Source organism: Penicillium bovifimosum (genome assembly GCF_028826915.1).
Source record: "Penicillium bovifimosum strain IBT 22155 chromosome Unknown utg000001l_segment0_segment0, whole genome shotgun sequence".
Lineage (NCBI taxonomy): Eukaryota > Fungi > Ascomycota > Eurotiomycetes > Eurotiales > Aspergillaceae > Penicillium > Penicillium bovifimosum.
Window position 1 is genome coordinate 775,981 of NW_026622710.1, and position 27,704 is coordinate 803,684.

Below are 27,704 nucleotides of genomic sequence, written 5' to 3' on the forward strand. Positions count from 1 at the left end.
GGTTATGTTCGGTTTGGATATAGGCAAATAGTCGGAGTGGATTCAACCCGGGAAAAAGATCATGTAGAGATACAGGCCCTGGTGGGATGAATCGATGATGTAAAGGGACTATATAACCGGTCGAGGAGGGGTGGAGGGGCCTCAATACCGTCCCATAATTCACCTGACTTATCTTTTGCTTGTCATCGGATTTTTTTTCTCCTGTACAGATTCTCCTGTCGGAGGAGTTAGGAGTAGAAAGTATACACCGAGTATCTTATTAGTGCTATGCTAAGACTTCTAGATTCCTTCTCAAAATGTAAAGTCGAGCCCGAGGAAGGTTCGCCGGGTAAATAAGAAGCTCTGCTAAATTCTCGGTAGAATGGGAGCCCCACTATCTATACGCAGTACACAGTACTGTGGTCGACCCACAGTACAGTGAGTACACAGTTGCTGTTGTAGATGCTTTATATTCGATCTAACTATACGGAGTACTGTGTACACAGATCCCGCATATGGGGGGTATCATCGTAGCAGAAACGAGGCCTATTACTCGCAACCTCTTTCTTGTCCTAAGTCCCTATTGTTGCTTCCGGACAGTCGACCGTGTCTCCGGGTCACCGCCGACATCTTGTGTGATGAACTCATCAGAGAATGTGAGTTCCTGAAGTTCTGCTGGAATGAAGCGAACCTTGATGCGCTTCACGCCACGAACCTCAGATCCAACGGCATTGCGAATGACCTCTTCGATGTGTCGCGACCGGCTAATAGCCCAGGCGCCCGGCACAGCCAACTCAATGTCCATCAAATAGTTCTGACCCGATTTCATGCCCTGCACGTCGCGAACAATCACTTCGTGTCCATCCTCGATATCCTTCATGGCCTTGGAAGCGGCATCCTTGACCGAGTGCCGAATTTCCTCATCAACCGTGGTGTCCGCCAATTCCAAAAGAGAAGTACATGTGTTGCCCCAGCCGGCTTTGATGACCATCAGGGAAATCAGAAGTCCGCCAACTGGATCCAGCCAGGTGGCGTCTTGGAAAACATAGCTTCCCCCGATTGTAAAAAGGGCGACGATACTCGTCAAGGAATCGACGCGGTGGTGAACGGCATTGGATGCAAGCACGGATGACTTGCGCTCTTCGGCGACCTTCATAGCTGCAGTGGAGTTAGTCAACCGGAGACGAAAGCCCACATCTTTGTATCCCTGTACTTACTGGCACGGTAGAGCCACTCCTTGACCACAATCGAGCCCGCTGCGATCCACGCGGCATGGACACTAGGACCAATTGGCCCATGACTATGTGAATGACCATGACCCAGCAGTCCAGAGTGGGCTATCGTTTCGGCCACGTCGGGGTAGAACTGAGCCAGCAAGACCTGTCCTGCATTGAGACCCATAAACACTCCTCCACAAAGTAGAAGCCCACTAACTCCCAGCGCACCAATACTCTCGATCTTTCCATATCCGTTCGGGAATCGTTCGCTCGGGGGTTTGAGGGACCAGGCAACGGTACCCAAGGTCATAAAGTCAGAAACGAGATCCGTGAGCGCGTGGTAGGCGTCGGCGATGAGGGCTTGAGAGTGAAAGACATAGCCGCCAATGAATTTTCCAATTGCCATGCATAAGTTGGCGACAAGACCAATACGCGTAATGCGAACACCGGCGTCGCTTTTGTTTGTAGAGGTAAGGTAGGTAGTATCGTGGTGGTGATGGTGACCATGGCCATGGCCCCCATGGTCTCTAGTTTGGGTCATAGCGAGCGAGGTTGGAGGGAGGGAACGAGGTCTGGAGTGAAAGAAAAAGGAAGACTTTTTTAATAAAGGAGCGGATGTAATTACACGCCGCTGGGCTAGAGATCCGAGAGAGACTCTTAAGTGGAGAGGACGAAGCCTGCACAGGGGTTGCGTCAGCGGCATCACGGCTTCGAGGCACGCGAGCGGCAAAAGCAAGGACCGGACAGGGTGTTCTTTTGGAGGTTTGTCGAAACACGGTATTTAGGGTCAGTTTCTTAGGGATTATGAAGAATCACTATCAGGAAGAACAAGATGGGCATGTCCGATCAGGTCCGATCATGTAATCCGGCAAGACGCCATTCCCAGATACGCTGGTTATCCGTTTCCATCTCTATCATCTCATCGGACTGGTCTGGCTCCATTGACTCCACCCCTTTATTACTTCAATATCTTGACTTGTTGTTCACTCGCTAGAACCTATGAACCGTCTCTTTGTCTTCGTTTCTCTAGCTCATATCTATACTGTCTTTGGTGACGAATCCCTCATTTACGACCTCTGACGCAGCCGTGCCAAGCATCAGCTAACTACGCAATCCGTTGGAGAATCTCCACTACCGTCCGATACGGAGACGATGGTGCGACTTCAATGACGACGCCTGCGATTCGCATTCCCTTCACGGGCCCGTTACCGCCTGCTATTATAATCCCTCCATCTGCAGCAACCGTTGCAGGTGCCATTGAGGCTGTCAGCGCTTTCTTCACGGCGCCACCATCCTTTAGGCTCCGTGGCGTGGATGTGGGGAGACATTCTCAGACAGTCCTGCTGACCGGTGCAGGCATCTCCGTCGCCTCCGGTTTAGCAGACTACCGCGGGGATCAAGGTACCTACCGACGAAACAAATCTTATCGTCCAATCTATTACCACGAGTTTCTTGCCAACCATGAGTCACGCAAGAGGTATTGGGCGCGCAGCTTCGTCGGATGGCCCGGCCTTGTGAAAGCCAAACCGAACTCGACTCATTGGGCAATCAAAGATCTCGGTGACAAAGGCTATATCAGTTCCGTAGTGACGCAGAATGTGGACTCATTCCATTCACTCGCACATCCGGAACTGCCCACCCTCGAACTCCATGGATATCTGCGATCAGTTGTCTGTACTAGCTGTCGGAATGAGCTTCCCCGCGCTGACTTCCAAGCATCGCTGGAAAGACTCAACCCAGCATGGGCGGCGTTTTTGGCTCGCATGGTTGAAAAGGGGGCTCTCGATACCGATAACCCGGAGCAGCAACGGCGAGCAGGCTTGAAGCTCAATCCTGATGGCGATGTTGATCTGGCCGAAGCGCCATACTCTACTTTCCGCTATCCTTCCTGTCCGACCTGCTTGGAGAGTCCGCCGACGCTAAGGGATGGCACGAAGGCGACCGTAGAGGTCGAGAATGACGGAGCATTGTTGCCAGTGTCAAATGCCGGCATATTGAAACCTGCAGTGATCATGTTCGGCGAAAATATAGAACCAGTGGTCAAGACAGCGGCTGAAGAAGCGATCGACGATGCTGGGCGGCTACTAATTCTTGGGAGCAGCTTAGCGACCTTCTCGGCGTGGCGTCTGGTGGAACGAGCTCACAAGCGAGGCATGCCTATTGGTATTATCAACGTTGGCGGGGTGAGGAACGAGTCGATGCTTTTTGGCGGACTCGGCGATGAAGCCACTGTCCATGTACGGTGTAGCCACCCATCCCAGTTGATCCTGCCGACCGTTGTATCCCAACTCCCAATGAATGTATGATTTAGACCTTAGACCTGGATAGATAGAAGAATATTGTTTTCTTCATAGTATATGATTACATCGAATAACTATAAGAACAAAATAAAATAAAATAAAATTACGCAGTAAATATAGATTGTAAGCGCCCGCTGACTCGGCCAAAAAAAAGCGTGGCCCAGGTCCCGACTTCCGACCCGCCCTCAACGCGGGGCTCCCTCACGTCTCAGCATGGAGCATCTCAGAAATCCTGCCCACCCTTTAAAGATTGCTTCCAGTCTGGTCTCTCCTGGTCACTTCCTCTTCTCTAAACCCAAACCATCGGGGCCACCGGCTTCCAAACCTCCACAAAAAATGGCCAATCCGCAACAGCCCAGTTCCTTCCAGCAGCTGGAAAAGGTATGTCCTTCCGACTTCGACGGTCTTGATGTTAATCAGTTACTGACTGGGGTTTGTCCTACAGCTTGGTGAAGGAACATATGCTACCGTACGTTTCGATCTCTCTATTCTCTCTTGCTCCCCGTTCGCCACTCGATCCTCCAACTCCATTCACCGCTGATGCAGATTACAGGTCTTCAAAGGGCGCAATCGCCAGACCGGCGAAATGGTGGCTTTGAAGGAGATTCACTTGGATTCGGAAGAGGGAACACCATCAACTGCCATTCGTGAGATCTCGCTCATGAAGGAGCTGAAGCACGAAAGCATCGTCTCGCTCTACGATGTTATCCACACGGAGAATAAGCTCATGCTGGTTTTTGAGTTCATGGACAGAGATTTGAAGAGATACATGGACACTCGCGGAGATCGCGGACAACTAGACCCTGCCACCGTGAAATCCTTCATGCATCAGCTACTGAAGGGCATCGCCTTCTGCCATGATAACCGAGTCCTCCACCGTGACCTCAAGCCGCAGAATCTCCTGATCAACAAGAAGGGACAGCTGAAGCTGGGTGATTTCGGGCTGGCTCGCGCATTTGGTATCCCTGTCAATACCTTCTCCAACGAAGTCGTGACTCTGTGGTACCGCGCACCGGACGTCCTGCTCGGCAGTCGTACCTACAACACCAGCATCGACATTTGGTCTGCGGGCTGCATTATGGCAGAGATGTTCACAGGTCGCCCACTCTTCCCTGGCACAACGAACGAGGACCAGTTGATCAAGATATTCCGACTGATGGGCACACCATCTGAACGCACATGGCCCGGCATCTCGCAACTGCCAGAATACAAATCCGACTTCCACATCTACGCCACCCAGGATCTGTCGCTGATCGTCCCTCAGATGGATCCTATCGGGATGGATCTGTTGAACCGCATGCTCCAGCTTCGTCCGGAGATGCGCATCAGCGCCGCCGAGGCCCTGCAGCACCCGTGGTTCCATGATTTGCCCCAGATTCAGGCTAAATTGCAGCAACAACACCAGCAGCAGCAGATGGCCGGGTATGGAGGCATGATGCCCACGCAGCCCGCTTATTAACGGTCTAAACTGCGCATGACGAGATAACGAGCTCAATTAGACACTTTGCACGGGGGTGAATTCGGCGTTATACCCGATCAATTGATTTTTTTTTATCCTGGCCTTTATCTTTCTTAATTTGATGCCACAAATCCCAGGGGGGTTGGCCAGAAGCGCTTGGAGATCGACTATGAACGCTGTTCTGTTGTGACCTCGAGCAGATGATCCGAACTTTCTGACTCTTTAAATAGCTATTCTTCGACAATCTATGCTGCTTCGCCCCAGGTTGTAAAGGAACAAGACAAGTGCTGCAAGTGTGGGCCTTTCCAAGACTCAGTTGGAATTCCAATCCTCGGGAGTATTTCGGCTTGCCACTGCAGCTGCTTCCTTGTACTCCAGCCAAGGATTTTCGGGACGAACAAGCTCATGGCTGCACTTCGCTTCATTATCCCAAAATACCTGCCGCAGCTACTTCGAGCAACCTATCTTGAGCAACTCTTTCCTGAACTAAGCACTGCCGTTAGAATCTCTTCATGGCTGCCTGTTCGAATGATCTTCCTTTCAAACCTGCAGCCACCCGTATTCTAATCCGGCTTCTTGCAGCAAGTAATGAGCTCGCAGTGGAAGGATCGGAGGAAACAACTGTGCGACTGTCACACCCCAGCGAACTGTTTTTGGGACTTCAGCAAGGGCCTTCAAAGCCTAGTCGCCGTTGTACCATTGACATATTCACCAAGCTAGACTTTGCCTCGAACGCCGCTCACAACATACTCACAATGTACTCCGTACTCCTCTCACCAGACACCCCGGGTTGCGGCACTGGACAAGACTGTACACCTCAACAAGATTTCTGACACTCGGTGCAACCCAAGGGCCATACCTCCGAGGCCTGTCTATGCAGAGCTCTACTGGCCCTGACTCAATCCTTGCTCGATTACCTCGCACTTCCCGGGAAATTGCACGTTATTACCACCCACGCTGGCATGTTCGCATGTCTCTTGTCAGGAGTAGGTTTGAGCCCTGGCCCACTCATGCGGTGGATGTTTGAGACATGGAAACATTTAGAAAATATCTGCTAGGCCCTCATTCGTGTCCTTGGCGGTTGTTTGAGGCTAACACCATTGAGGAGGTGGGCTTTTTGCTTGCATGCCGGGCATAAACCCGGAATCTTCCTCGCTGCAAGCCTCCAGAATCAACGGTGAATATGCTGATTGGGCTGGTCTTTCCTCATTTGCCATCCCATCTGTTTTGCCGCGGATAATAAGCAGGTGGTATTGTGCTTTGGTCATATCAGCTGTCTCGAACCGTCTGGCTTCTGCTGGTCTCCCCGGACGACCATAAACCCCCTCAAGAGTAAGTCCCCACAGGTATATCTGCGTCTATCTGGCCTCGATCTATCACACGCACTTTCTCAGCTTTGGGCGAGGCGGGCTCTTTCGGTTCATACCCCCCGCTGCTGGATATAACCCTCGGGCGCTGGAAGCCAACCCCGTCGGCAACTAGGCCACAGATCATGATACCATGACACTATCAGAGGAACAGGTGTTGGCCATATCGGCCACAGAGCGTGTCTGCTCGACGATCTCCCTGGTTGGCACATTCGTTATCGTCGCTACTTTCATTTGGTCCCCTACGTTTCGTAAACCCATCAACCGCCTCGTCTTTTATGCATCATGGGGTAATATCATGGCCAATATAGCAACCATCATATCGTCAGATGGAATCCATTCTGGTGTTGATAGCTCCTTGTGCCAGTTTCAAGGGTTTCTGATTCAATGGTTCGTATCAACCGGTTAACAATCTTCAGCAGACGATCACTGATAGCAACACATAGGTTTATGCCCGCCGATGCATTATGGACATTCGCAATGGCATGCAACGTCTACCTCACCTTCTTCCACAAATATAATTCCGAGCAACTACGCCATCTGGAATGGAAATATGTTCTCTGCTGCTACGGCGTCCCATTCATCCCTGCCTTCGCATACTTCTTCATCCAAACTCAAGCTCGAGGCCGCATATATGGCTCTGCCATTGTAAGAATAAGCCATAGCATCCTACCAGCTCGAACTAACCCAATTCCTCTCCAACAGCTATGGTGCTGGATCTCCGTACAATGGGACTTTCTCCGCATCGCCATCTTCTACGGACCAGTCTGGTTTGTCATCTCATTGACCTTCGCCATCTACCTGCGCGCAGGAACAGTGATCTACCAAAAACGGCGTCAGCTCCGGAATCTCGGCGGCATCGACTCAGAGATCGCACCAGAATCTCCATTCGCCATGTTGACGGGCATCCAGGTGACCAGGGAGATTGCGTGCCATACACCAGAACGTCGATCTTTGTCGGAGGGTTCCGCGCGCGGGCTACCGCCAAATGCATTCAGGGCATACTCTGTCACGATCGAGGGCGGGAGCACTACCAACAATATCCAAGAGCCCAGGCCAAGTGTCGGTCCGAGCCCGCTTCAACACGAGCATTCTGTGAAGTCCGGGCGATCGGATCATGACTCGCAGCGCAGGACCTCCACAGACGCTAGCTCTGCTACGTGGGCGTATACGAAATATGCGATGTTGTTTTTTATTGCATTACTTGTTACATGGGTATGTCTTCATACTTTTAAGCCTACCGATTTGTTATTTTTATGCGCTAATTGCTCGATATCCCAGGTCCCCTCAACAATAAACAGAGTCTACTCCCTCGCCCGTCCAAATGACTTTAATTTCAGTCTGAACTACGCGTCCAGCTTCGTCCTTCCCCTCCAAGGCTTCTGGAACAGCCTTATATACGTCTCTATCTCGTGGCCCGCATTCAAATCGCTTTGGGCTGACCTACATAGCCGCATATGCTCGTGGCGCATACCCTGTTCAGTGACAAATCTGCGACAACCCCATGTACGTAGGAGTTCTCAAGGTTCTGGTCCTGCTCTCTTGTCGAAATCCGAACACGAGGAGAATAATCGTCGGAGTTGGCTGGGCTTGGATCCGTCTATTTAGGGCTTGCATTGGCCGGCAGTTGATTTGCTTGCACCCATCCTATTCTCACGACTTTCATATAATGTCTTGTATCTAACAGTATCTTCGCTACTACTATATAACAATTTAACGGGATATCAATAAAATTCCATCAACTATTGGACATAATACAAAGCCAATCCATCAATCCATATAATCACGTGACCGTCGCGTCGCGTCAATGAAGTCCGTCCAACACCCCCAGATCCAGATTCACATTACCACATTCCCATTTCCTACATACAGCATTCGCCAATCCCGTATCCTCTCAGTAGACTTACTTTACACCTTCTAATTCCATCCACCCAGAGAAAATCAACAATGACCGAACCCAACTCCCACAAACCACCCGTGCCATCCCCATCACCACCCCCACGAGCCCCAATCCCGCAAACCCCCGGCCCCCGCGCCTCACGCTTAAACCAAGTCTTCGACCAAGCTTTAGCGCGCACACTCCGGGCAAACTCATACGCGAACTTCGCAAGCTGCTTCCCAACACCGGCACGCCACGTCCCGGCCAGCTTGGAGGGCGTCTGGAGACAGCTGAACGCGAAACTGGAGGCGAATGCGAAGGCGGAGTTTGAGGATATTATTGCGGAGAGAGATGCGGTTGCGCATTTGAATGAGCTTGATCGGCTTGTTGCTGATGCGAGGGCTAGGAGGGAGCAAGCTGGGGAGGGGGAGGAAAAAGAAAGGATAGCGTATGTTTTGCTGCAATTGGTTTCTGATTACTGGTCCTGGTTACTGATTTCGATTACGCTATAGTCCGCACACACTTGGCGCAGAAGACCTGTATAAGGCTCATCTCACGCCGTACTTGCAAGAAGCGCAGTCGACACTCAATGCTAGACTGGAGGCTACGCATGCGGAGAACGCGGAGCTCGCTCAGACTGTGCAGAAGCAGAGATTGGAGATTGAGCGGTTGTTGTCGAATCTTGGGGTGGTGGTTTCGGATATTGAGGGTGCTGCTACGGCGGCTTCGCAATTCAGTAAGGAGAATCATCTTCGCCAGGATGCGATCCAGATGGATGAGGAGGTGAGGGCTCAATCTGGTCTGTGAGGGTGTTGGGAATTTTTCTTTCTCTGCTATGATATTTTTTCATGAGATCAGAGCGCTCAGTTCCCTGCCATCGACCATTCCGTCTTCTACCATCTCCTGCGCCACGGCTACTACTTGCGGGAGGACTGTTGTTTTGAGCTGGTCAAGCTTTGTGCTCTGGCCTTCAAGCGCTGCGGCAATGGCTTCCTTGACCGTTCCGTCGCGTTCTTCCTCCGCGGCGCCTTCACGGCGGGCTAGAGCTGCGGCTCCGCGGTAGTATGTTTGAGCGTTGCGCAGGAGCATGGCGCCGTTTTGCTTCGCCATGGTGTGGTTCCAGGGCGCGCGACCAAGACGCCATCTGTGCATTTCGGCATCGCCGCGGCCGTTGTGGATCTTGGGCAGGTTTGCGGCATCGGGGAGCTTGGTGGCTGCCGTTAATGCGTCCAGGGCGGTAGAGAGTGATTTCCAGCGCAACGCCACAGCGCTTTCGAACGCTTCATCGTCCTCCGAAGGAGGGATATCATTCAGCGCCTGGTTCAATGATGTGAGCGCGTTTGCTTTGGCACACAGTCCATCGAGATCTGCGGATACATCCAGGTCTGGGCTGAACCCCTGTCCAACCTCCTGCTGGTATGTCTGGACATCAGTATGTCCGCCACGATAGAGCAAGTCATTCAAAGCACAGATGAACTTGGCTCGCGCCAAGGCCGCCTCATACTGCCTGTCCGATCCCTCGACATAAGCAGGCAGTCGGGAATGTACAAGTTCCGACGAGTACTCCTGCACCCAACCAACACCGCCGGCAGTTGGGTTCGAGGTCAACAAGTTACACAGAGTGGTCAAAGTCTCGAGCTGCGCAACTGCAGTATCAACAAGCGTATTCTTCGTGACCGGCTCCACAATCATCGCCCACTGCTCCTGCTCCTCACCCGCGGACTCGACCTGCGTCTGACCCGCGGACTCAGCCTGTGGTACAACCTCCGGTTCCTGTGGCACATCCCCGGATTCCATCTGCTCGATCTCCTCTTGCTGCTCCGTATACTTCATCTCCTGTATCATCAGACAGCGCTGGAACAGCTCGATCGCCTCTTGCAGATAAGTGCCAGCCTGCATCAGCTGTTCTTCGTCTTGCTTGGAGTTGGACATCAACTCCGCTATACTGGTCAGCACCTGGCCCGAATTGAATAACACGTCAGCATTGTCCTGGCTGAGGGCCAGTGCATCCCGGTGCGATTGCAGCGCTACTTGCAGGAGATCACCCTGTGGCGCGGGTAACTGGGCTGCTAGTTTTGGGTGCTGGGTGATTTCATATTGGACTCGTGCTCTGTGAGTTTAGTGTCAGTAATTTGAAACATGATGATTCAAATATTCATAACAATTAGATCAAGGAAATGCAAAACAGTCGTTTCCTTGTAAATGTCAATGTCCATATCCAGCATACGTACTTGTTATAAGCAAGATCAAAGGCCCCAGGATGCTTCTGTAAACCCTCATCATAGTTGGTGATAGCCCGCATAAAAAAGCGCATGGACTTGGCCGCATCCCCGGCCCGCCATTTCTCGCCAGCTTCTTCAAGCTCAACGCCAGCTGGAAGGAAAATAGTTAGTCTTTCTTCCTTTGATTTTTACAGGACATTTTGCGTCGAAATAGGCACACACCTGCTAGAAACTCATCTGCGGTCACAGGCGCCTATATATAAAACTGTATTAGATCATGTCCAAACTAGGTGGTCGTGCAAATGGCGCATTGCGTTGCATCATACCTGTTTCGCAGCAGATTTCTTCTTCGTCTTTGCGTGACTAAGAAATGACTTTTGTTTCGGCATAGTTGAGTCAATGGTTTCGAATGGATTGGGTGATCGACAATGTTGTGCTGAAGTGAAGTAGATGTGGCAGAATCTACGCGGTGTGGGATTGTCTATCATGGCCTCGCCGCCTCATGTGTGGACGTTGTGGGTAAGCTGAAACTTGAACGGTAAAAGACGACGAGGCTCAGGGTATGATAAATATGATAAAATTTAAAATACCAACTATTCACTGAAAATACGAATTGAACCCAAGCGACAGCCCAGGTAACAGTGTTCGACAGGTAACAATATAATGTTCTCTATAAACCACTAACTATGTAGCAGTAAGCATCTCTAAGCTAGTTCACATACGACATGGCCAGGTTCGGGGCGCCCGCGGGACCTTCCATGAACGAGGGCGGCGCCGCCGGCTCACCTGTAACCTGCATCACCAATGTGAACACAGGTCACATCACCAACTGACATCCCGTACAAGCGGAAAACGGACAGGGCTGGCCATTATGAGACACCTGAGCATCTGCCCTGAGCACACTGAGTGAAGGTTGAGCTGATAACTGAGTACTGGTGCTCAGTGAGCGCTCAGTGTGTATCCTGAAAGGTTCACGCGCCTCCTGGGTGACTAAGATTCTTGGTAAAATGGACGCTTAAGTGGCGTCAATAGTAACCGTTTTCAGCACCCAATTTACCGTCACCTAGAGTTGTGGTGTAGTCTGTTTCAACCTGCTCCTCAGTCTCCCGAAGCTCGAGATGATTCCCTGATTGGCATTGTAGCTGTGGAGGATGTTGGAGTAGCTGCTCAAGGGGTAATTTGCCTTGATATGAGTCTATGAGATGTAATTTCTAGGACATTGCGAGTAAACCCGAGGCATATGAAGTATCAAAGAGAAGTGAAGCACTAGTGATGCAAATACTTGCCGAGATCATCGCGTGGCCGCACGTGGCAAAGAAAATCCCGGCAATGAGTTTCTCCATTGACATCACCTCGGAGAGGATTACACTTTACAGTAGTTGTGTATGACATTGTGAATATCTCCTGGCAGTTTCAAAATTTCAGTTGTTTCGCTAGACCGACTCTCCTCTTTATGCCTTGAGACTACGTCGATCCCTCTAGCCATACAAAAACCCTTCCCACACCCCCTTTCCCGATTCCCCACCGTTCACTTGACCCACCCCCGTTTCGTCTCTCCTTTCCGTCTATTTTCATCACGCCAATTTGGTACCTTGCGCCTAAACCCTTTCTTCATTACATTCGCCGTATCCCCACCGGAAACCCGCAGACCACTTTGTACGTATCCTTTACAGCAGACTGACTGACCTCGATGGCCACACGTTAGACCTCAACACTCACTAACAGCAATTCCGCAGGCCGCGCTTTCAAGGTCTTCAACTACAACTTAAACCCGTGCAACACTTCCGGCGCGGCTTCTCTTTTTCCTACTACCCCATCGACTATTGAAAAATGGCCCGCCAACCCTCTATGGACTCTGAGCGTCCTATGATTGCCGTAGGACTACCCCTCCTCCCTTTTACCCCTCCATCTGAGCTGCCCCCCCGCAGGAAATTTACATCCACATTCCCAAGAGACGCGCAAGTTCTAACGTCCTGCAGAACCGAAACTCAAAGCGCTTCTCCACCATCAGTGGAAGCCCCTCGGTAGCCGCCTCCGACCGCACAACCGGCAGCCTGCCCAGCGGCGACCCCAGAATCGCTGATATCTCCCACCTTCACGATGGATTCGAGCGTCTCGAGAACAAGCCTCTCAACAAGCAGCGGTTCGTGGCTACGGAAGAGAAGACGGACAACATGAACAAACTTGCTCTCGGTGCCAAGGTTGAGCGTGCTCTCGGCCGCAGAATGACTGGCCAGGATGCTGTTATGCGCAAGCCTCTCTCTGAGAAGTCTGCGGCTGGGACTGCCTCGCACTAATGCGGGTGATTCGTCTGGGAAAGTATCACCTAGGTGCTTTCTTAACAACGTGCTTGACTCTCTGGTTGTTCTGATGTTTACTTTTTCTCGGTTCTCTACATGGTCCTTGTGCTTGTCTTTTCTGCGACAGTCAAGCACCCTGTCCATGGATGTCCTATCATACCCCTCGTTTGTTTGTTTTTCTTTCGGGTCAGTTTGCGGCGTTTTGACTTGATGGATGCGCGTTTTCCTTCCTCGAATATGGACTTAGAGGCACCGGTCTTTTCTTCCCTTTTTCAATGATGCTTTCTGACTCACGTATCTTGAACTTTACGAAAATCATTCTCCTCTTGTGGTCCACTTTTGACTCATCTTCAATTCATGTCCTTTCTACTCTCGTATCTCTCTCATGAGATCTCCATATATCGCATGTTTTCATCGCAGCAGCGATATTTCCAATAGACTCATCAATCATATTTACCTCATAAATGGCCCAGCTTCTCCGTCTATAGGCATTCGTATATTACGCAGCATGCCCTTCGTAGATCTAACCTTGTACCAGCTTTATACGAATTCTGCCGGGCGGTGACCCGCCAAGCGGGAAACCCGCACGGAGTCAAAGAGAAGGAAGTTCTTTTCTTCGAAGGCGAATTCCCACAGCTTCATTCCCATCTCTTTGGTTTGCCATCTTCTACCCGACTCTTGCCCCTCTGTCATCTTCCCAGACCCCACATTCTTCTCGATCTTCTTCTTCTCCCGTCCTCCACTTCTCCCTCTCCGACAATCGCACAAGAACTCTTTCTTGCTTCTCAGCTATACTTCCCGCTTTCCGCCATCTCAAAGCGCCTTGCTTCTTTCTTATCTTCTATCCTCTTCAATTGCTTGCATCAGTGCTTCTATCATTCGCATTGTGAGTTTCGATATGTCCACTTCGATCTCATGAAGATCTCGAAACTAACATTTTCATACAGTAAAGCGAGGGAACACGAAGAACTTTTAACTACTAGACATTCCCACATTCCCATCGCCTACCTTTTTATCAAAAGCTTTTCGGCTGTTATAGCATCGCTCATCATTGCCACCGCTCTCGGTCACTTTTAATCTCATTCTTTCACCCGAATTCGAAGTCAATCCTACACGATGGCCGACATGACTCAGGTTCCCGTCAATGGCAACTACCCTGCCCAGCACGGATACCCCGAATCCTACAACCACGCAGCCGCCACCATGAACAATGCTGCCAGCTTCCAGCCTGCCCAGACTTCCACTCCCACCACCTCCACTCCTACCGATCAGCAGAAACATGAGATCTCCAAGGATGAGGTCGGCTGGTACTTCGTCGAGCAGTACTACACCACTATGAGCCGCACCCCCGAGAAGCTTCACCTCTTCTACTCCCGCCGTTCTCAGCATGTCTTCGGCACCGAGGCCGAATCCGTTCCCGTTACTGTTGGCACCAAGGTACGTTAAGTTCAATGCCTATGTATGAATACTGTCTTACCACGCACTTCGATTTTTTAGGCTATCAACGAGAAGCTCAACTCTCTGAAGTTCCAGGACTGCAAGGTTCGCGTCCTGAATGTTGATTCCCAGGCCTCTTTTGACAACATCCTGGTGTCCGTCATTGGTGAAATCTCCAACAACTCCGAGCCTTCCCGCAAGTTTGTTCAGACTTTCGTTCTTGCCGAGCAGCCTAATGGCTACTATGTGCTCAACGACATCTTCCGATACATGGCCGAAGAGCCCGAGGAGGAAACCGAGCAGCCCACCCCGGCTCCTGTTGCCGAAGCTCCCGAGGCCGCTGTCGCAGTTCCGGCTCAAGAGGAAGAGGCCCAGGTCGTGGGTGAAGCTGCTGTCTCTAAGGTCGACGAGAAGCTCGAGGAGGTTGAGGCCAACGGTCACGTTGAGGAGCAGCCCAAGGAGGTTGTTCCTGAGACCAACGGTGCTCCCGCTGAGGAGGCCCCTGCCCCTGTTCCCGCCGTCCCGGCTGAGGTTGTGACTGCCGAGAAGCCTGCTACTCCTGAGCCTTCTCCCGCTCCCGAGAAGGCGGAGATTGCTGAGAAGGAAGCTGCTCCCGCCCCTGCTGCCCCCAAGACTTGGGCCAACATCGCCACTACCTCTTTCGCGGCCAAGGCCGCTGCCGCTGCCAAGGCTGCCGGTGCCCAGGCTGCTCCCGCTTCTGCTCCTGCTGCCGCTGCTCCTAAGGCTGCCGTCCCCGCTGCTCAGCCCGCTGCTGCTCCTGCGGCTCACGCTGAGGCTGCCCGTTCCCCCGAGACTCCTTCCGCTGAGGCTGGATGGCAGACTGCTGGCCCCGACCACAAGAAGTCGCAGTCTCGCGCGGGTGAGGAGACCGTTCTCGCTTACATCAAGAACGTCAACGAGAAGGTCGATGCCAGTCTGCTGAAGCAAACCTTGGCTCGCTTCGGCAAGCTCAAGTACTTCGATGTCAGCCGCCCCAAGAACTGCGCCTTCGTTGAATTCAACGAGCCCTCCGGCTATGCCGCCGCCGTTGCCGCCAACCCTCACCAGATCGGTAGCGAACAGATCCTCGTTGAGGAGCGCCGTCCCCGTGGCAACGCCTACGGCAGCAATGGTTTCCCCGCCGGCCGCGGTGGTGGTGCCGGTCGTGGTCGCGGTGATCGTACTGGTAGCCAGGGTCGTGGTGGCTTCCAGCGCGAAGGCCGTGGCAGCTTCACTCCCCGTGGCCGCGGTGGTAACGTTGCCGCCAAGGGTCGCACCCAGGCCCAGGCCGCTTAAATGCCCTAACGTGATTCTGATATGATCCTCGCTACGTTCTTCTTCCCCGCCCAGTGACCTGTCGCCATTCGACACTTTCGCTCTGGTGGATGATCTCGGGGATCTGTATTACTCCGATTTTGATTCCATTTTTTCTTTTGCCCCGTTTCTTCCTAATGACATGTGTTACGTGACTATTGCCTCCCCCTTTTTTCTCGTCACAGTGCATATTAGCGGTTGGTCCGGGTTGGCTGGAAAATTTGCCTCTATTTCCTTCCCTCTGGGCTGTGGTTTAAACATGACTTCTTTTCACTTGCTTGAATCAGGTCGCTGACCTCACGATTCCAGGTCTCTTCTCTTGCACCATATTCCTTTCTTGCTCTGTCTTCCTGCCACGATCTGTCTCCTCTTCTTCCACGTTATATCGCATCTGTCTTTTTCAACTAGCATAGCAAACTCCAGGGTCTTACGGTGGTGCGCCATCCTGGCCTTTCTCATCTTTCTTGTATTTGCTTCTATTATTACAATATCTTTTTCTTGCTTGAGAATACTCTTTATCTGTATGTAATGGGGGTGTTCTCATCAACATACTTTATCAATACAAGGAGATTCAACGTGTTCTTCATGAAGTGTACGGAGTACACAGTAGTACCTAGTAGTAGTAGTAGTACTGTGTAGGCAGTACCAAGTCTTTGGGGTGCCACCGCCAAGCCTCAGGGACTTGATATGCTGAGTCATCTGGGGAAGGTTCTAGAGTTTGACAGCCTCAGGAACTGAGATTGCCCATAGAACCAAAAAGAGAAGAAATTCGAAGATTGTACTGTATAAAAACAAAAGAATCGAATGAAACAAGGCATTTGCCTCCAGAAGAATCTAGAAATAGACCAAATCAATAGAGGCTGCAGCTAAGGTTGCCTGACCGACGAGGTGGAAGTTGCTGGATCGCCGTAGAAACTCTCCACCCAGAGATTTTTTGGAAACACAAAAGGAATCCCCCATCCCCTCCATTCTTTCTTCATCTCTCTTCGCTTTGGTTCCTCCCCCCCCCCCAGAGCTACGTATTTAAGATCACTTTCCCCTGTTCTTGTAAGTTATCATTCACTCACACTCTCTCTTCTCTCATCTCCCTCTTACCGCTTGATCAGATCCTTCATCTGCCTTCTCTCTATCTCACTATCTCTACCCTCAAATCCTGTCTAACCAACTCTCTTCAGAATCACAACCCGCCAATATGCCTGAGACATTCGAGTTCCAGGCTGAGATCTCTCAGCTGCTTTCGCTGATCATTAATACCGTCTACTCTAACAAGGAAATTTTCCTTCGTGAGTTGATCTCCAACGCCTCCGATGCTCTCGATAAGATCCGCTATGAGGCTCTCTCCGATCCCTCTAAGCTCGATTCCAACAAGGATCTGCGCATCGACATCATCCCCGACTTGGCCAACAAGACCCTTACCATCCGTGATACCGGTATTGGTATGACCAAGGCTGTAAGTTTCTACCAGTTGTCTCGACTAACTTTCCCACTCAATTGGTAACGAGACACTAATATTCATCGCTTCTAGGACTTGATCAACAACCTCGGAACAATTGCTCGCTCCGGCACCAAGCAGTTCATGGAGGCTCTGTCCGCCGGTGCTGATATCTCCATGATCGGCCAGTTCGGTGTCGGTTTCTACTCTGCCTACCTCGTTGCTGACCGTGTCACCTTCGTGTCCAAGCACAACGATGACGAGCAGTACATCTGGGAGTCCGCCGCCGGTGGTACTTTCACCCTGAACCAGGATACCGAGGGCGAGCAGCTCGGCCGCGGTTCCAAGATCATCCTCCACTTGAAGGATGAGCAGTTGGACTACCTCAACGAGGCCCGCATCAAAGAGGTTGTCCGCAAGCACTCCGAGTTCATTTCCTACCCTATCTACCTTCACGTCCTGAAGGAGACTGAGACCGAGGTCCCCGATGAGGAGGCCGAGGAGACCAAGGAGGAGGATGAGGAGAAGAAGCCTAAGGTCGAGGAGGTCGATGACGAGGAGGAGAAGAAGGATAAGAAGAAGACCAAGACCGTCAAGGAGTCCAAGATTGAGGAGGAGGAGCTTAACAAGACCAAGCCCATCTGGACTCGCAACCCCACTGATATCACCACTGAGGAGTACGCCTCCTTCTACAAGTCCCTCTCCAACGACTGGGAGGACCACCTCGGTGTCAAGCACTTCTCCGTCGAGGGTCAGCTCGAGTTCCGCGCCATCCTCTTCGTTCCCAAGCGTGCTCCCTTCGACCTGTTCGAGACCAAGAAGACCAAGAACAACATCAAGCTCTACGTCCGCCGTGTCTTCATCACCGACGATGCTACCGACCTCATCCCCGAGTGGCTCAGCTTCGTCAAGGGTGTTGTCGACTCTGAGGATCTTCCTCTCAACCTGTCCCGTGAGACCCTTCAGCAGAACAAGATCATGAAGGTCATCAAAAAGAACATTGTCAAGAAGACCCTCGAGCTCTTCACTGAGATCTCCGAGGACCGTGAGCAGTTCGACAAGTTCTACCAGGCCTTCAGCAAGAACATCAAGCTCGGTATCCACGAGGACGCCCAGAACCGCGCCACTCTGGCCAAGCTCCTCCGCTACCAGTCCACCAAGTCCGGTGACGAGCAGACCTCCCTCGCCGACTACATCACCCGCATGCCCGAGCATCAGAAGAACATGTACTACATCACCGGCGAGTCCATCAAGGCTGTTGCCAACTCTCCCTTCCTCGACACCCTCAAGCAGAAGAACTTCGAGGTTCTGTTCCTGGTTGACCCCATTGATGAGTACGCCTTCACCCAACTGAAGGAGTACGACGGCAAGAAGCTCGTCGACATCACCAAGGACTTCGAGCTCGAGGAGACCGACGAGGAGAAGGCCGAGCGCGAGAAGGAGGAGAAGGAGTTCGAGGAGCTCGCCAAGGCCCTCAAGAACGTTCTCGGCGACAAGGTCGAGAAGGTCGTTGTCTCCCACAAGCTGGTTGGCTCCCCTTGCGCCATCCGTACCGGCCAGTTCGGTTGGTCCGCCAACATGGAGCGTATCATGAAGGCCCAGGCCCTCCGTGACACCTCCATGTCCTCCTACATGTCCTCCAAGAAGACCTTCGAGATCTCCCCCAAGTCTCCCATCATCAAGGAGCTTAAGAAGAAGGTCGAGGCCGATGGCGAGAACGACCGCACCGTCAAGTCCATCACCCAGCTGCTCTTCGAGACCTCCCTGTTGGTTTCTGGCTTCACCATCGAGGAGCCCGCCAGCTTCTCCGAGCGCATCCACAAGCTCGTCTCCCTTGGTCTGAACATCGAGGAGGACGAGTCCGCCCCTGTCACTGAGGCTGCCGCTCCTGCCGAGGCTACCGGCGAGAGCACCATGGAGGAGGTTGATTAAATTCTTTCTCAGCTCTTTCGCGCTTGCTAATTTTTAAGTCTTACGGGAAATGGGAAACGGGATATGATTTACTTTTTTATTTTTACAGGTTTTCAATAAGAGCCTACATTCTTCATTATTGTCTTGGTTGTAATTGTAATATACTGTGTACTTGAGCATGAATGACAGATTGCTATTGCATGGATTCCATTGTCAGCTGTTGGTCCAGTACTCTAGATGTCCAGCTTGCCTTCTTAAAGCCACTCGGCGGTAATTGGGGTTCTCACTGATGTTGCATCCCGCCAGCCCTAACGTTATACTACTTCCATCCAATCCACATGAAGCAACTAGGTAGTAATGATTGAAGATAGCCCGTTAACGACTCTTTTTACAGCTAAGTAACCTTGGAATAGCAACCTAAGGATTCCCTCACCAGGCCAGGAGTTCAATCTCTCGAGTAAACATCTCTTAGGTACCTTAGTATCACAAGTAGATTGGTATGTGGAAAGCATTGACAAGATCCTAGGACATAAACGGATCTATTTCATTAATACATGAAGATCACTGCTATATTGCATATATAAAAGAGTGATAAAACAAAAAGAATGATCAAAGAAGAGCAACCAATAAATTCGTCATATACACATGAGGACAGCCAACAGAGATACTCCATGAAGCCGAATCTCTCGACGTACATCGTATTATGATTAATCCATGATTGGAAACCTTCCAAGACAGAAGTGAAAAGAAAAAGAAGTTAGACAGTATGTCCATTGTCCAATACGAAAGGAAAATGATATATATCAACGGAACACACCCGCCCATCTATTTACAACTCAACAAGCCCGACTTAGATCTGCATGGCAACGGCGCAAAGAGCACCGAAGACAACGGCGACACCGGACAGGGTAGCGCGGCCGGCGGCGTTGAAGGGGAGAGGGGTAGGGCTGGAGTTGGGGGCACCACCGGCACCGGGGCCGTTGGGGGAAGCACCGCTACCGGGAACGGGGGCGGTGTAGTGGGGGATCAGAGCGGTGGAGGTCTTGCTCTTGCAGGCGGCGTTGCAGATAGTCACGGTGTTGGTGATGGTGGAGGTGGCACGGCCGGTGGGGGTAGGACGGCCGACGGTGACGCTGGGGCTGACGTGGGGGCTACCGGAGCCGCTGGGGGAGACGGGGGAGACACCAGTGGGAACACCAGCACCGCCGGTGGGAACGCCAGCACCGCCGGTAGTGCAGGGGACGGTAGTAGCGTCGCCGGTAGGAGCGGAGGTGGGGCCGGAGGGAGCGCCGGTTCCGGTGGGGATGTCGGTGGTGGTCTCGCCGTTGGTGGCGGTGGTGGTCTCGGCGGGAACGCCGCCGGTGGAGGTGGCAGTGGAGGTACCGGTGGGCTCGATGGCGGTGGCGGTGACGGTGCTGCCGGAGCCGCTGGTGCAGTCGGCTTCACCGAGGACGGCGAGGCAGGCGTTGATGGGGATGTTGATCAGACCGTCGCTGGTGGTGGGGGACTGGTCGCACTTGGCCTTGCCGAGGACGGCGAGGCAGACGTTGACGGGGACGTTGATCAGGGAGCCGTCGCCCTGGCTGGAGTCGGCCTGGTCGCACTTGGCTTGGCCGAGGACGGCGACGCAGAGGTCGACGGGGACGTTGATGAGGCCGTTGGGGGTGGAGCTCTGCTGCTCGCACTCGGTCTTGCCGAGGACGGCTCCGCAGAGGCCGATGGGAATGCTGATCAGACCACCCTTGGCTGGGGTGGAGGGGGCAGGCGAGGCATCGCCGCTCTTGCAGTCGGCTTCACCGAGGACGGCGAGGCAGAGGTTGACGGGGATGTTGACGAGGCCACCGCTGGTGGTGGGGGACTGCTCGCACTTGGCCTTGCCGAGGACAGCGAGACAGACGTTGATGGGGACGTTGATCAGGGAACCGTCCGCCTGGTTGTTGGAGTCGGCCTGCTTGCACTTGGCCTGGCCGAGGACGGCGACGCAGAGGTCGATGGGCACGTTGATCAGGCCGCTGGAGGTGGAGCTGCGCTGCTCGCACTCGGTCTTGCCGAGGATGGCTCCACAGAGGCCGATGGGGATGCTGATCAGACCACGCTCGCTCAATTCAGCGGGGGCCGGGGCGGCAACGACTCCAGTGACGGAGGCGGCGACAGCCGCGATGGAAGCAATGATAGAGGTCTTCATATTTGTGAGGGGGTATATATGTGATTCAAAGAAAGGACGCTGAATGATACCAGCAAAAAAAAAAGAGTGACGGGGTTAGAAGAGATGAAGATCTAAGAGGAAAGAGAGAGAGAGAGAGAGAGGCATTGGCCCCTTATATGTGCTCAATATTGAGCGTCTCGATGATAACAATCTTAAAAATAGGGGAAAACCGGTCGATCTACATCACAAAATGCCCCAAAGTGCTTTAGTTCTCCAAGCAAAGACTTAGGGCCAAGTCAATCCGGATATCAAAGTGAGACCAGACCGGTCCATTCAGGTACAGGATGGATATCATTGGTCTGCTGGCATTAGCATGCACCGTTGACCCTGTCACTGACCAGTTTGGGGTCCAATTGCAACAAAAACCTGATAAACCTTATACACATACTGTGTCAACAGCCCCAAACTCCACTCTCCACGCTAACGACAGTAGCGTCCTTTTTGATTGCTCCCATTTTGCGCCCCGCTGCAGTCTAGCTGACCTAGCGCAGCAAATATCTCCAACCCTGGGCTCGTGATATCTCGGCTCAGGGGGTTGCTAGGTAAGGACTTGGACTTCATCGTAGGGCTGGCGGAATATACCGGATCTACCTCTTGACCGATAGATGTATGCATTTCACCTGTGCATTTCAATTGTCGCTTATACAGAGAAAACTCAATTACATTAGTCATGTGGCTCTTTCTCAATACAGAAACCTCGGTTATTGCTATGCCAAAAAAAGCAAATGCCAATGCAGGTACGTAACAAAGCAGATTGGGCACTAAGTTCAAGCCAAAGCAGGTTTCCAAGGATCCCCCTTTTCCTCCCCCACAGATCATACCAAGTACCATGAACACTTCTCTATTTCAATTGCTCCATGGGCCATGTGGCAGGGCGTTTACGCCGAGAGTAATTTACTGTGTAGTTAAGGATGGCTTGGCAAGTTGAGAAAAAAGTGAGTTCCACGGTCCACCGTTTTCTTTGCTTTTGCTTTGCCCCACAGTGTGAGCTCCCAATTAGGTTTAGTGGATCTTCGCTTTCCACAAGTTCATGTTGACATGTCTGTCAGACTTCATCCCTTGAACACAATCTTAGGCTCATGGCTTTGGCTCATGGCCCCAGACTGATTTCAAATACAGTCCAATATTAATCTTAGCACGTATGTACCATGCATTTACGAAGGCAACCATAGCAACCTCTCGTTCCCAGTCAAATGTAATAGCGGTAAGTATTCAGTATTCACACGCAGTCTCGGCATCAGTCCTCGGCTTCCACCAAAACCAAACCCCGCACATGGGTTGGAGTAAGGGTTAAACGCCTCCAGATGAAATCTACAACTGAGACATTCGACGCCAGATCAGAAACTGAGAAAAGTATTTCTCCTAGCCAATATTGACTTCCTGAACCTTGGTCGATGTTTGCCTCACTCCACTCCTCCACATATGATCTGATCTAGTGACTTTCATGCAGCTGGATCGATATATCGCCCCGCGTGCGCGCCAGGGGCTCGGAAACGTCCGAGTCCGATTCGCCAAATAGGATCGTTGTGGAAATTATCAACTCTCTCTCTCCCTTCGATGGCGTTCCAAGGGAGAATGATTTTCTTTTGGTACTTGAATCAGCGTTTCAGGAAACGCCTTTCCGAGGCAGGTTCGAACCTTGACTCTTGAGGATTACATGCGCATGTGTTTTGTGAACGGAAATTGTGAACATCGTATTATCATTGCATGATTGCACTAGAATACGATATGCGTGAGTCCCAACGGATATACTAGGTCCCCGTTCGAGCTAAATGCTGATCCCGAGTCTCGACACTAGTTACGTTACATGCTCTATTGACTGTCTCAGATGTATCCGGTCCTAAAATAGAGCTGAATATATTATTCTGCAGATCTACACCGAATACTCCGTAGCGGCAAACGCATGGTTCGTGCAACTGGCTTATTCTCCGTGATCTTCGATGTCAAACGAGGTCGTTCTTTACTAGAGGAACTCATACATACACTCTCTTTGGAGGCCTTTCACTGGGCATTGGAGGTAGTCTTCTGATATCGGGTGGTCCACTTGTTGTCCTTGAATTCAGTGACTGGTAAAGGGTAGTTTGTGTGGATTTTCTTTGGAGTAGACTTGAGAGGTCTTGGATGGTCAAGAGTAGTCTGGTTGTGAACATAGTCTTCGGGTGGGTGTTGCATACCAACAACTTGCGACCTTCTGCTAGCTTTGGGAGTCAAAGATCTCAAGTCCTGGCGATGAAAATGGCCCAAACTGAAATAGAAAGCAAAACAAGAAAAAGTAAAAAGAAATCTCTCCCTCGGGGAATCGAACCCCGGTCTCCCGCGCTTATCGGTTTTAATGACAAGCGGAAATCATCACCACTAGACCAAGGAAGATAAGATGACTGAGTTACCGCTCGGCCACTTGGTTGGTTGATGTAATATGCGGCCGTTTTGCTTATTATAAGGAGCAAACAAAGTGACATACTGTAATTATTCTCTCTCCATATATTTCCCGTCTGAAGTCGGTGAGGAATTTCTACGTCAATTCTTACGAGCACCCAGAGCTCTTGTCACGGAAAACCTAATACATACACCAATTAATCGCATGGAAGTACCTATACCAGGCTTCTGAAGTGCCCGTTCGGATCCTCTACACAGCAGAGGTTTCACCACTCGGTGGCTTATCATGGCTTCACAGAGAGAACTCAGGAAGTCAAGACTCTCAAGAGTAGTACAGAACTGGATATGCGCGTTTCGTCCCAACATAAAAAAGTCCATGAAATCGGCACCGGCCTCCCAAGGTACCGTCTTCGAGGTACTTGGGAAGCACTACGGTCCCTTAAAACACAAAATGAAGCCATTCTGGCATGGAGTCTTCCCAAAACTGCCGCAGGCTTACCGGAACGTCATCACCAATGGATCGGATCCTTCCATTACCGAGATAAGCACTGCCTCGTCGGAATCTGTGAGTTTGTTGCTTGGAACATCAGCTTCAGAGGAATCAAGAGCTAGCTCGTGGTCAATCTCTGGACTTTCAGTACCACACCGTGAAAATTCTGGCTTTTGGACTTCGGGCAAGAGGCAGTGCACTTGACGTAGGATGAGGTCGTTTATCATGCGGTCAATGAGCCTATGGCGACGGGTGATCAGCCTTTATTCTGATTAGCCCGCCATTTTTCGCTGCCTCCAAGGAGGGAGATATCGATACTGGTGTCGTAGGTTTGATCAGACAAGCAGTTCGATGGCATGTCAAGACTCAAGAGTACATGTATTCATCCAATCGGTACATGTCTTCCAAATCATGTCTGCACACATACCTTGATACCTACTTCGTAAACGAGGTACTTATCCATGCTTACATCCAGATGCTTGATAGCACGAACCAAAGCACAAAGTAATGAATGCAGGGTTGGAATAAGAATAGGGTATTGATTGAGAATATCAAGAGTTAAGAATACTAACGATGATAAGAATAAAAATTGCTTCCATCGCATAATGATCCAGCAAAGCCCCAACTCGCGGAACAATAAGAATAAGTAGAGCTGGGGCACTATCCGCTAGGCAGCCGGGCACGTGCTCACATCAACCCTCCCATGTCTCCATCGCTGTCAGTGGGGGGATCCCGTGGCTCCCGGGAACGCTTCAGGAATTCCTCAACCATCGCTTTGGAGTTGGGAAAGACCGTGCTCTTGTTCTCCTTGGAGGGAGTGGCCTCCTCGCACCGTTCACGGATCTCCATAAAGCGATCCAACACCCCTGTGGCCTCCTGATCGCGGTGGTTTTCATTGCTCACAGATGGCCCTTGTTGCATGGGCTGGGGCTGGGTGAGGGCAGCCCGCCGAGCTGCATATCGGCTCCGCTGTGATTCTGAAAACACTCGCCTTCTGTCACCAGCCTTGGGCGTTGGTGAGTCGGGAGGCTGCAGGGGTTGAGATCCCAGCCTCATTGGTGATTGGTTATGCAGCCGTGCACGGAGGACAGATGAAGGAGAAACCGGGCCACTAGATGCGAGAGAAGCATACTCATCGGATGCAAGAGAGGCGTGGTGGTTGGACGCAGGAGAGGTAGAGTTATTGTGATCTCTCGCGGATTCTGTGGCGGAATTGAGGGCGGGATTGACGGCGCGATCCATGGCAGGTCTCAGAGCTGGATGAATGGCGGGATTGCTGGCAGGAGCACTGTGGGGTGTGTGGGCATCACCCATCGTGTTTTCGGATGAATCTTTCTTCTCAGACATGTCGGACGAAGGGCGCGAGAAAAGCCAAGAGAAATTGCGTGTCAAACTCCGCTGTTCAGTATGGACATGAGCTGGAGGTGTGAAGCTGGAAGTCTCAGCCGGGGTAAGAGTTGTAGAGATCACATCGTTGCCTGGTGCGATGACATCGTCGTCTCGCGCAACGTTTGTCAACTGCTCATTCTGCTCTCGGAACCGCTCATCCTGCTCTTGGAACTTCTCATCCTCATCCGGGAAATGTTCATATTCTCTGATATGCTCGCCCGGGGGCATGGTCTGGACAAGCTTCCCGACTTCCGAGCTCAACCATCGATACCAGTCCTCACTGGCTTTCAAAAAATCCTCAGAGGTTGAATTCGGAGGGGCAGGTCTGGGTGACACGTTCATCCGCTGCTGGGTAAACACGGTTGCCATCCCTGATTCATCTTGGGACTCGCCGTCGATGTCAACATCCGGTCTTGGCAGAGCGATGCCACTGTATGTTCGGGAATAAACACTCGGTGAATAATCCCTCCTCATCCGTCCAGGTCGAACAGGAAAGGCGTTGCGAATGTCTCTAACCCCCGTCTCATCTCCCAACAGAACATGGCCATTGCTATCTCTGGGATAGTAATTCAATCGAGCGATCCTATTTCTCGACTCTCGCTGACGACGACTGATGAGTGTACGGAGAGCATCATCAACAATGTTAGCCCTCGGCGAAGGATCGACACTACTGATCCCAGACTCAACGCTTGGAGAATCAGCGTTCCTTGTCGCGTCTTGAAGATGGGGAACCAAGGGAGTGTCACTCTTCTCTTGTGGAGTCCTTGGCGGAGATGACTCGCTGGGGCGAACCGTCAAGCGTTTGGCCGGGCGCAGATGAGACTTTTGGGCATTTGACTGCTCCCCAGACGCTGTGGAGAATGACTCGGACGAGATTGATGCTTCTTGGCTGGGAACATGACGAAGAGTGCGTCTGCGATATTGAGAGTGTTCTGAGCCTGGCGTCTCTGGGGCCACACGACGCTCTGGAACCCTACCGAAGTTTGGAGTCTCGTTGGTTTCAGCTGGCGAGACCGATGCTTCTTGGCTTGGAACATGACGATCAGTGCGTCTGCCATACTGAGAATGTGAAGTTGGCATCTGTGGAAGCATGCGAGGTGGAAGCATGCGAGGATCTATAGCCACACGGAGAACGGGATCCTCGTTGCTTTCAACCGGCGAGACTACTGCTCCTTGACTGGGAACAAGACGATCAGTGTGTCTGCCATACGGGGAATGTGAAGCTGGCATCTGTGGCACCACACGGCCTTCTGGAACCCTACCGACAATCGGAGCCTCGTTGGACCAGGACCGCTGGTGTCGGTCGATTTCACGCTGTATCACAGCGCACAGGTCCTGACAGTCAACCTGCATATTGCGATTGAACAATGGGGCAGAAGAAGGATCATTCTGTGTATCGCTTACTACGCGTGAAGGTGGCGGTGGCAGTAGTTGATCGAGGGTTTCGTCCTCTCTGGTTGAAGAAAGCGATTCGCCATGCTCCGGCTTGAGGGAAGTGACTGTGTTTGTCAGGGTTGAATCAGCCCAGCTGGTGACGTGCGGCTCGGAATCACAGAGACTGTCCGTGGTGGATGACCGAACAAGAGGCCGGGGATACTCGGAAGGCACTGTACGGAGATTAGCCATGGTCGATGAGTGGACAAGAGGCCGGAGAGGAGGGGGTGCCTTCAGACTATCCCCAGGAGGGACAACTTCCACGTTTCCCTTGGACGGGGTTGTCACGACCGGTTCAACGCCATATGACCTACCTGAGAGTGGTGATGGCTGCGCAGTGGCATCGGTGGCATCGGTGGTATCGATATGCTGGGATCTGCTGAAAACACGTTTGAACCCCTTTTTCATGGAGTTTGACCATGAGCGATGCTTATGAGATCCCCCGAGGCTTTGGTCGCCGGGGGTGGAGGGACTGGCAGTACCCTCACTCGTTTCACGCAGGGTTTTGGGGGACGGCTTGTTCACCCTGCGTTTGAGCGAGAAGGCCGATATGTAAGATCGGAGGCGGCCCTTGTCGTTATCAGCATCCGAGGAAAACCTGCTAACCTCAACCTGTTTATCTTCAAACTGGCTACGAGCCAGCTAAACTGCTGCATCATTTCTTCCCGAATACTGGTCCCTTTGTGTGAATCGTGGCTCCCCTCCGCGGAAAGACTTTGAGCGTGTGATAGATCGTGTCTGATGATCACCAGTGCTGATCCACATTGACTTGGCTTTGTGCACTTGGCGAATCGGAGAAGGCACTGAACTGTTTCGTCCATCGATTCCATCGCGTTCCTGTACTGGCGATATCGCAGCGGCGGGTCCAATATCATCAACTACAGCTGGTCGACTGAACACCTGTGTGGACTGATGAGGTGTTCCGGTGGCAGATGATGTTGGATACTGCTGAGCCATGGATGCGTTCGCGCCGCTGCTGTGATGACCTGATC

The 27,704-nt window shown here is 51.8% G+C and overlaps 11 protein-coding genes across 11 annotated transcripts; 7 read left to right on the top strand and 4 right to left on the bottom strand.

The window, feature by feature from the left end:
- Positions 1–559: 559 nt before the first annotated feature.
- Positions 560–1,899, bottom strand: N7515_000298 (cation diffusion facilitator family transporter; the record flags this gene model as incomplete). Its single annotated transcript, XM_056661042.1, has 2 exons — positions 560–1,137; positions 1,197–1,899. The coding sequence occupies 2 exons, from the start codon at positions 1,897–1,899 to the stop codon at positions 560–562; spliced, it is 1,281 nt and encodes a 426-aa protein (XP_056526208.1).
- Positions 1,900–2,362: 463 nt separating this feature from the next.
- Positions 2,363–3,502, top strand: N7515_000299 (putative SIR2 family histone deacetylase; the record flags this gene model as incomplete). Its single annotated transcript, XM_056661043.1, has 1 exon — positions 2,363–3,502. One exon carries the CDS (start codon positions 2,363–2,365, stop codon positions 3,500–3,502), a length of 1,140 nt encoding a protein of 379 aa, XP_056526209.1.
- A 207-nt stretch (positions 3,503–3,709) lies between these two features.
- N7515_000300 (cyclin-dependent serine/threonine-protein kinase phoA) lies at positions 3,710–4,955 on the top strand (the record flags this gene model as incomplete). Its single annotated transcript, XM_056661044.1, has 3 exons — positions 3,710–3,877; positions 3,942–3,965; positions 4,050–4,955. 3 exons carry the CDS (start codon positions 3,710–3,712, stop codon positions 4,953–4,955), a joined length of 1,098 nt encoding a protein of 365 aa, XP_056526210.1.
- A 1,817-nt stretch (positions 4,956–6,772) lies between these two features.
- On the top strand, positions 6,773–7,619 carry N7515_000301 (putative cAMP receptor-like protein; the record flags this gene model as incomplete). The annotated part of the gene is made up of 3 exons (XM_056661045.1): positions 6,773–6,970; positions 7,028–7,488; positions 7,604–7,619. 3 exons carry the CDS (start codon positions 6,773–6,775, stop codon positions 7,617–7,619), a joined length of 675 nt encoding a protein of 224 aa, XP_056526211.1.
- Positions 7,620–8,269: 650 nt separating this feature from the next.
- N7515_000302 (PMF1/NNF1 family protein) lies at positions 8,270–9,008 on the top strand (the record flags this gene model as incomplete). Its single annotated transcript, XM_056661046.1, has 2 exons — positions 8,270–8,649; positions 8,714–9,008. 2 exons carry the CDS (start codon positions 8,270–8,272, stop codon positions 9,006–9,008), a joined length of 675 nt encoding a protein of 224 aa, XP_056526212.1.
- Positions 9,009–9,047: 39 nt separating this feature from the next.
- Positions 9,048–10,812, bottom strand: N7515_000303 (uncharacterized protein; the record flags this gene model as incomplete). Its single annotated transcript, XM_056661047.1, has 4 exons — positions 9,048–10,311; positions 10,433–10,574; positions 10,646–10,676; positions 10,750–10,812. The coding sequence occupies 4 exons, from the start codon at positions 10,810–10,812 to the stop codon at positions 9,048–9,050; spliced, it is 1,500 nt and encodes a 499-aa protein (XP_056526213.1).
- A 1,441-nt stretch (positions 10,813–12,253) lies between these two features.
- Positions 12,254–12,720, top strand: N7515_000304 (uncharacterized protein; the record flags this gene model as incomplete). Its single annotated transcript, XM_056661048.1, is given in 2 exon segments — positions 12,254–12,385; positions 12,403–12,720. 2 exon segments carry the CDS (start codon positions 12,254–12,256, stop codon positions 12,718–12,720), a joined length of 450 nt encoding a protein of 149 aa, XP_056526214.1.
- Positions 12,721–13,839: 1,119 nt separating this feature from the next.
- Positions 13,840–15,456, top strand: N7515_000305 (NTF2 and RRM domain protein; the record flags this gene model as incomplete). Its single annotated transcript, XM_056661049.1, has 2 exons — positions 13,840–14,160; positions 14,221–15,456. 2 exons carry the CDS (start codon positions 13,840–13,842, stop codon positions 15,454–15,456), a joined length of 1,557 nt encoding a protein of 518 aa, XP_056526215.1.
- Positions 15,457–16,666: 1,210 nt separating this feature from the next.
- Positions 16,667–18,838, top strand: hsp90 (chaperone Hsp90; the record flags this gene model as incomplete). Its single annotated transcript, XM_056661050.1, has 2 exons — positions 16,667–16,924; positions 17,000–18,838. The coding sequence occupies 2 exons, from the start codon at positions 16,667–16,669 to the stop codon at positions 18,836–18,838; spliced, it is 2,097 nt and encodes a 698-aa protein (XP_056526216.1).
- Positions 18,839–19,667: 829 nt separating this feature from the next.
- On the bottom strand, positions 19,668–21,002 carry N7515_000307 (uncharacterized protein; the record flags this gene model as incomplete). Its single annotated transcript, XM_056661051.1, has 1 exon — positions 19,668–21,002. The coding sequence occupies one exon, from the start codon at positions 21,000–21,002 to the stop codon at positions 19,668–19,670; it is 1,335 nt and encodes a 444-aa protein (XP_056526217.1).
- A 3,574-nt stretch (positions 21,003–24,576) lies between these two features.
- Positions 24,577–27,669, bottom strand: N7515_000308 (uncharacterized protein; the record flags this gene model as incomplete). Its single annotated transcript, XM_056661052.1, has 2 exons — positions 24,577–27,339; positions 27,517–27,669. The coding sequence occupies 2 exons, from the start codon at positions 27,667–27,669 to the stop codon at positions 24,577–24,579; spliced, it is 2,916 nt and encodes a 971-aa protein (XP_056526218.1).
- Positions 27,670–27,704: the final 35 nt, after the last annotated feature.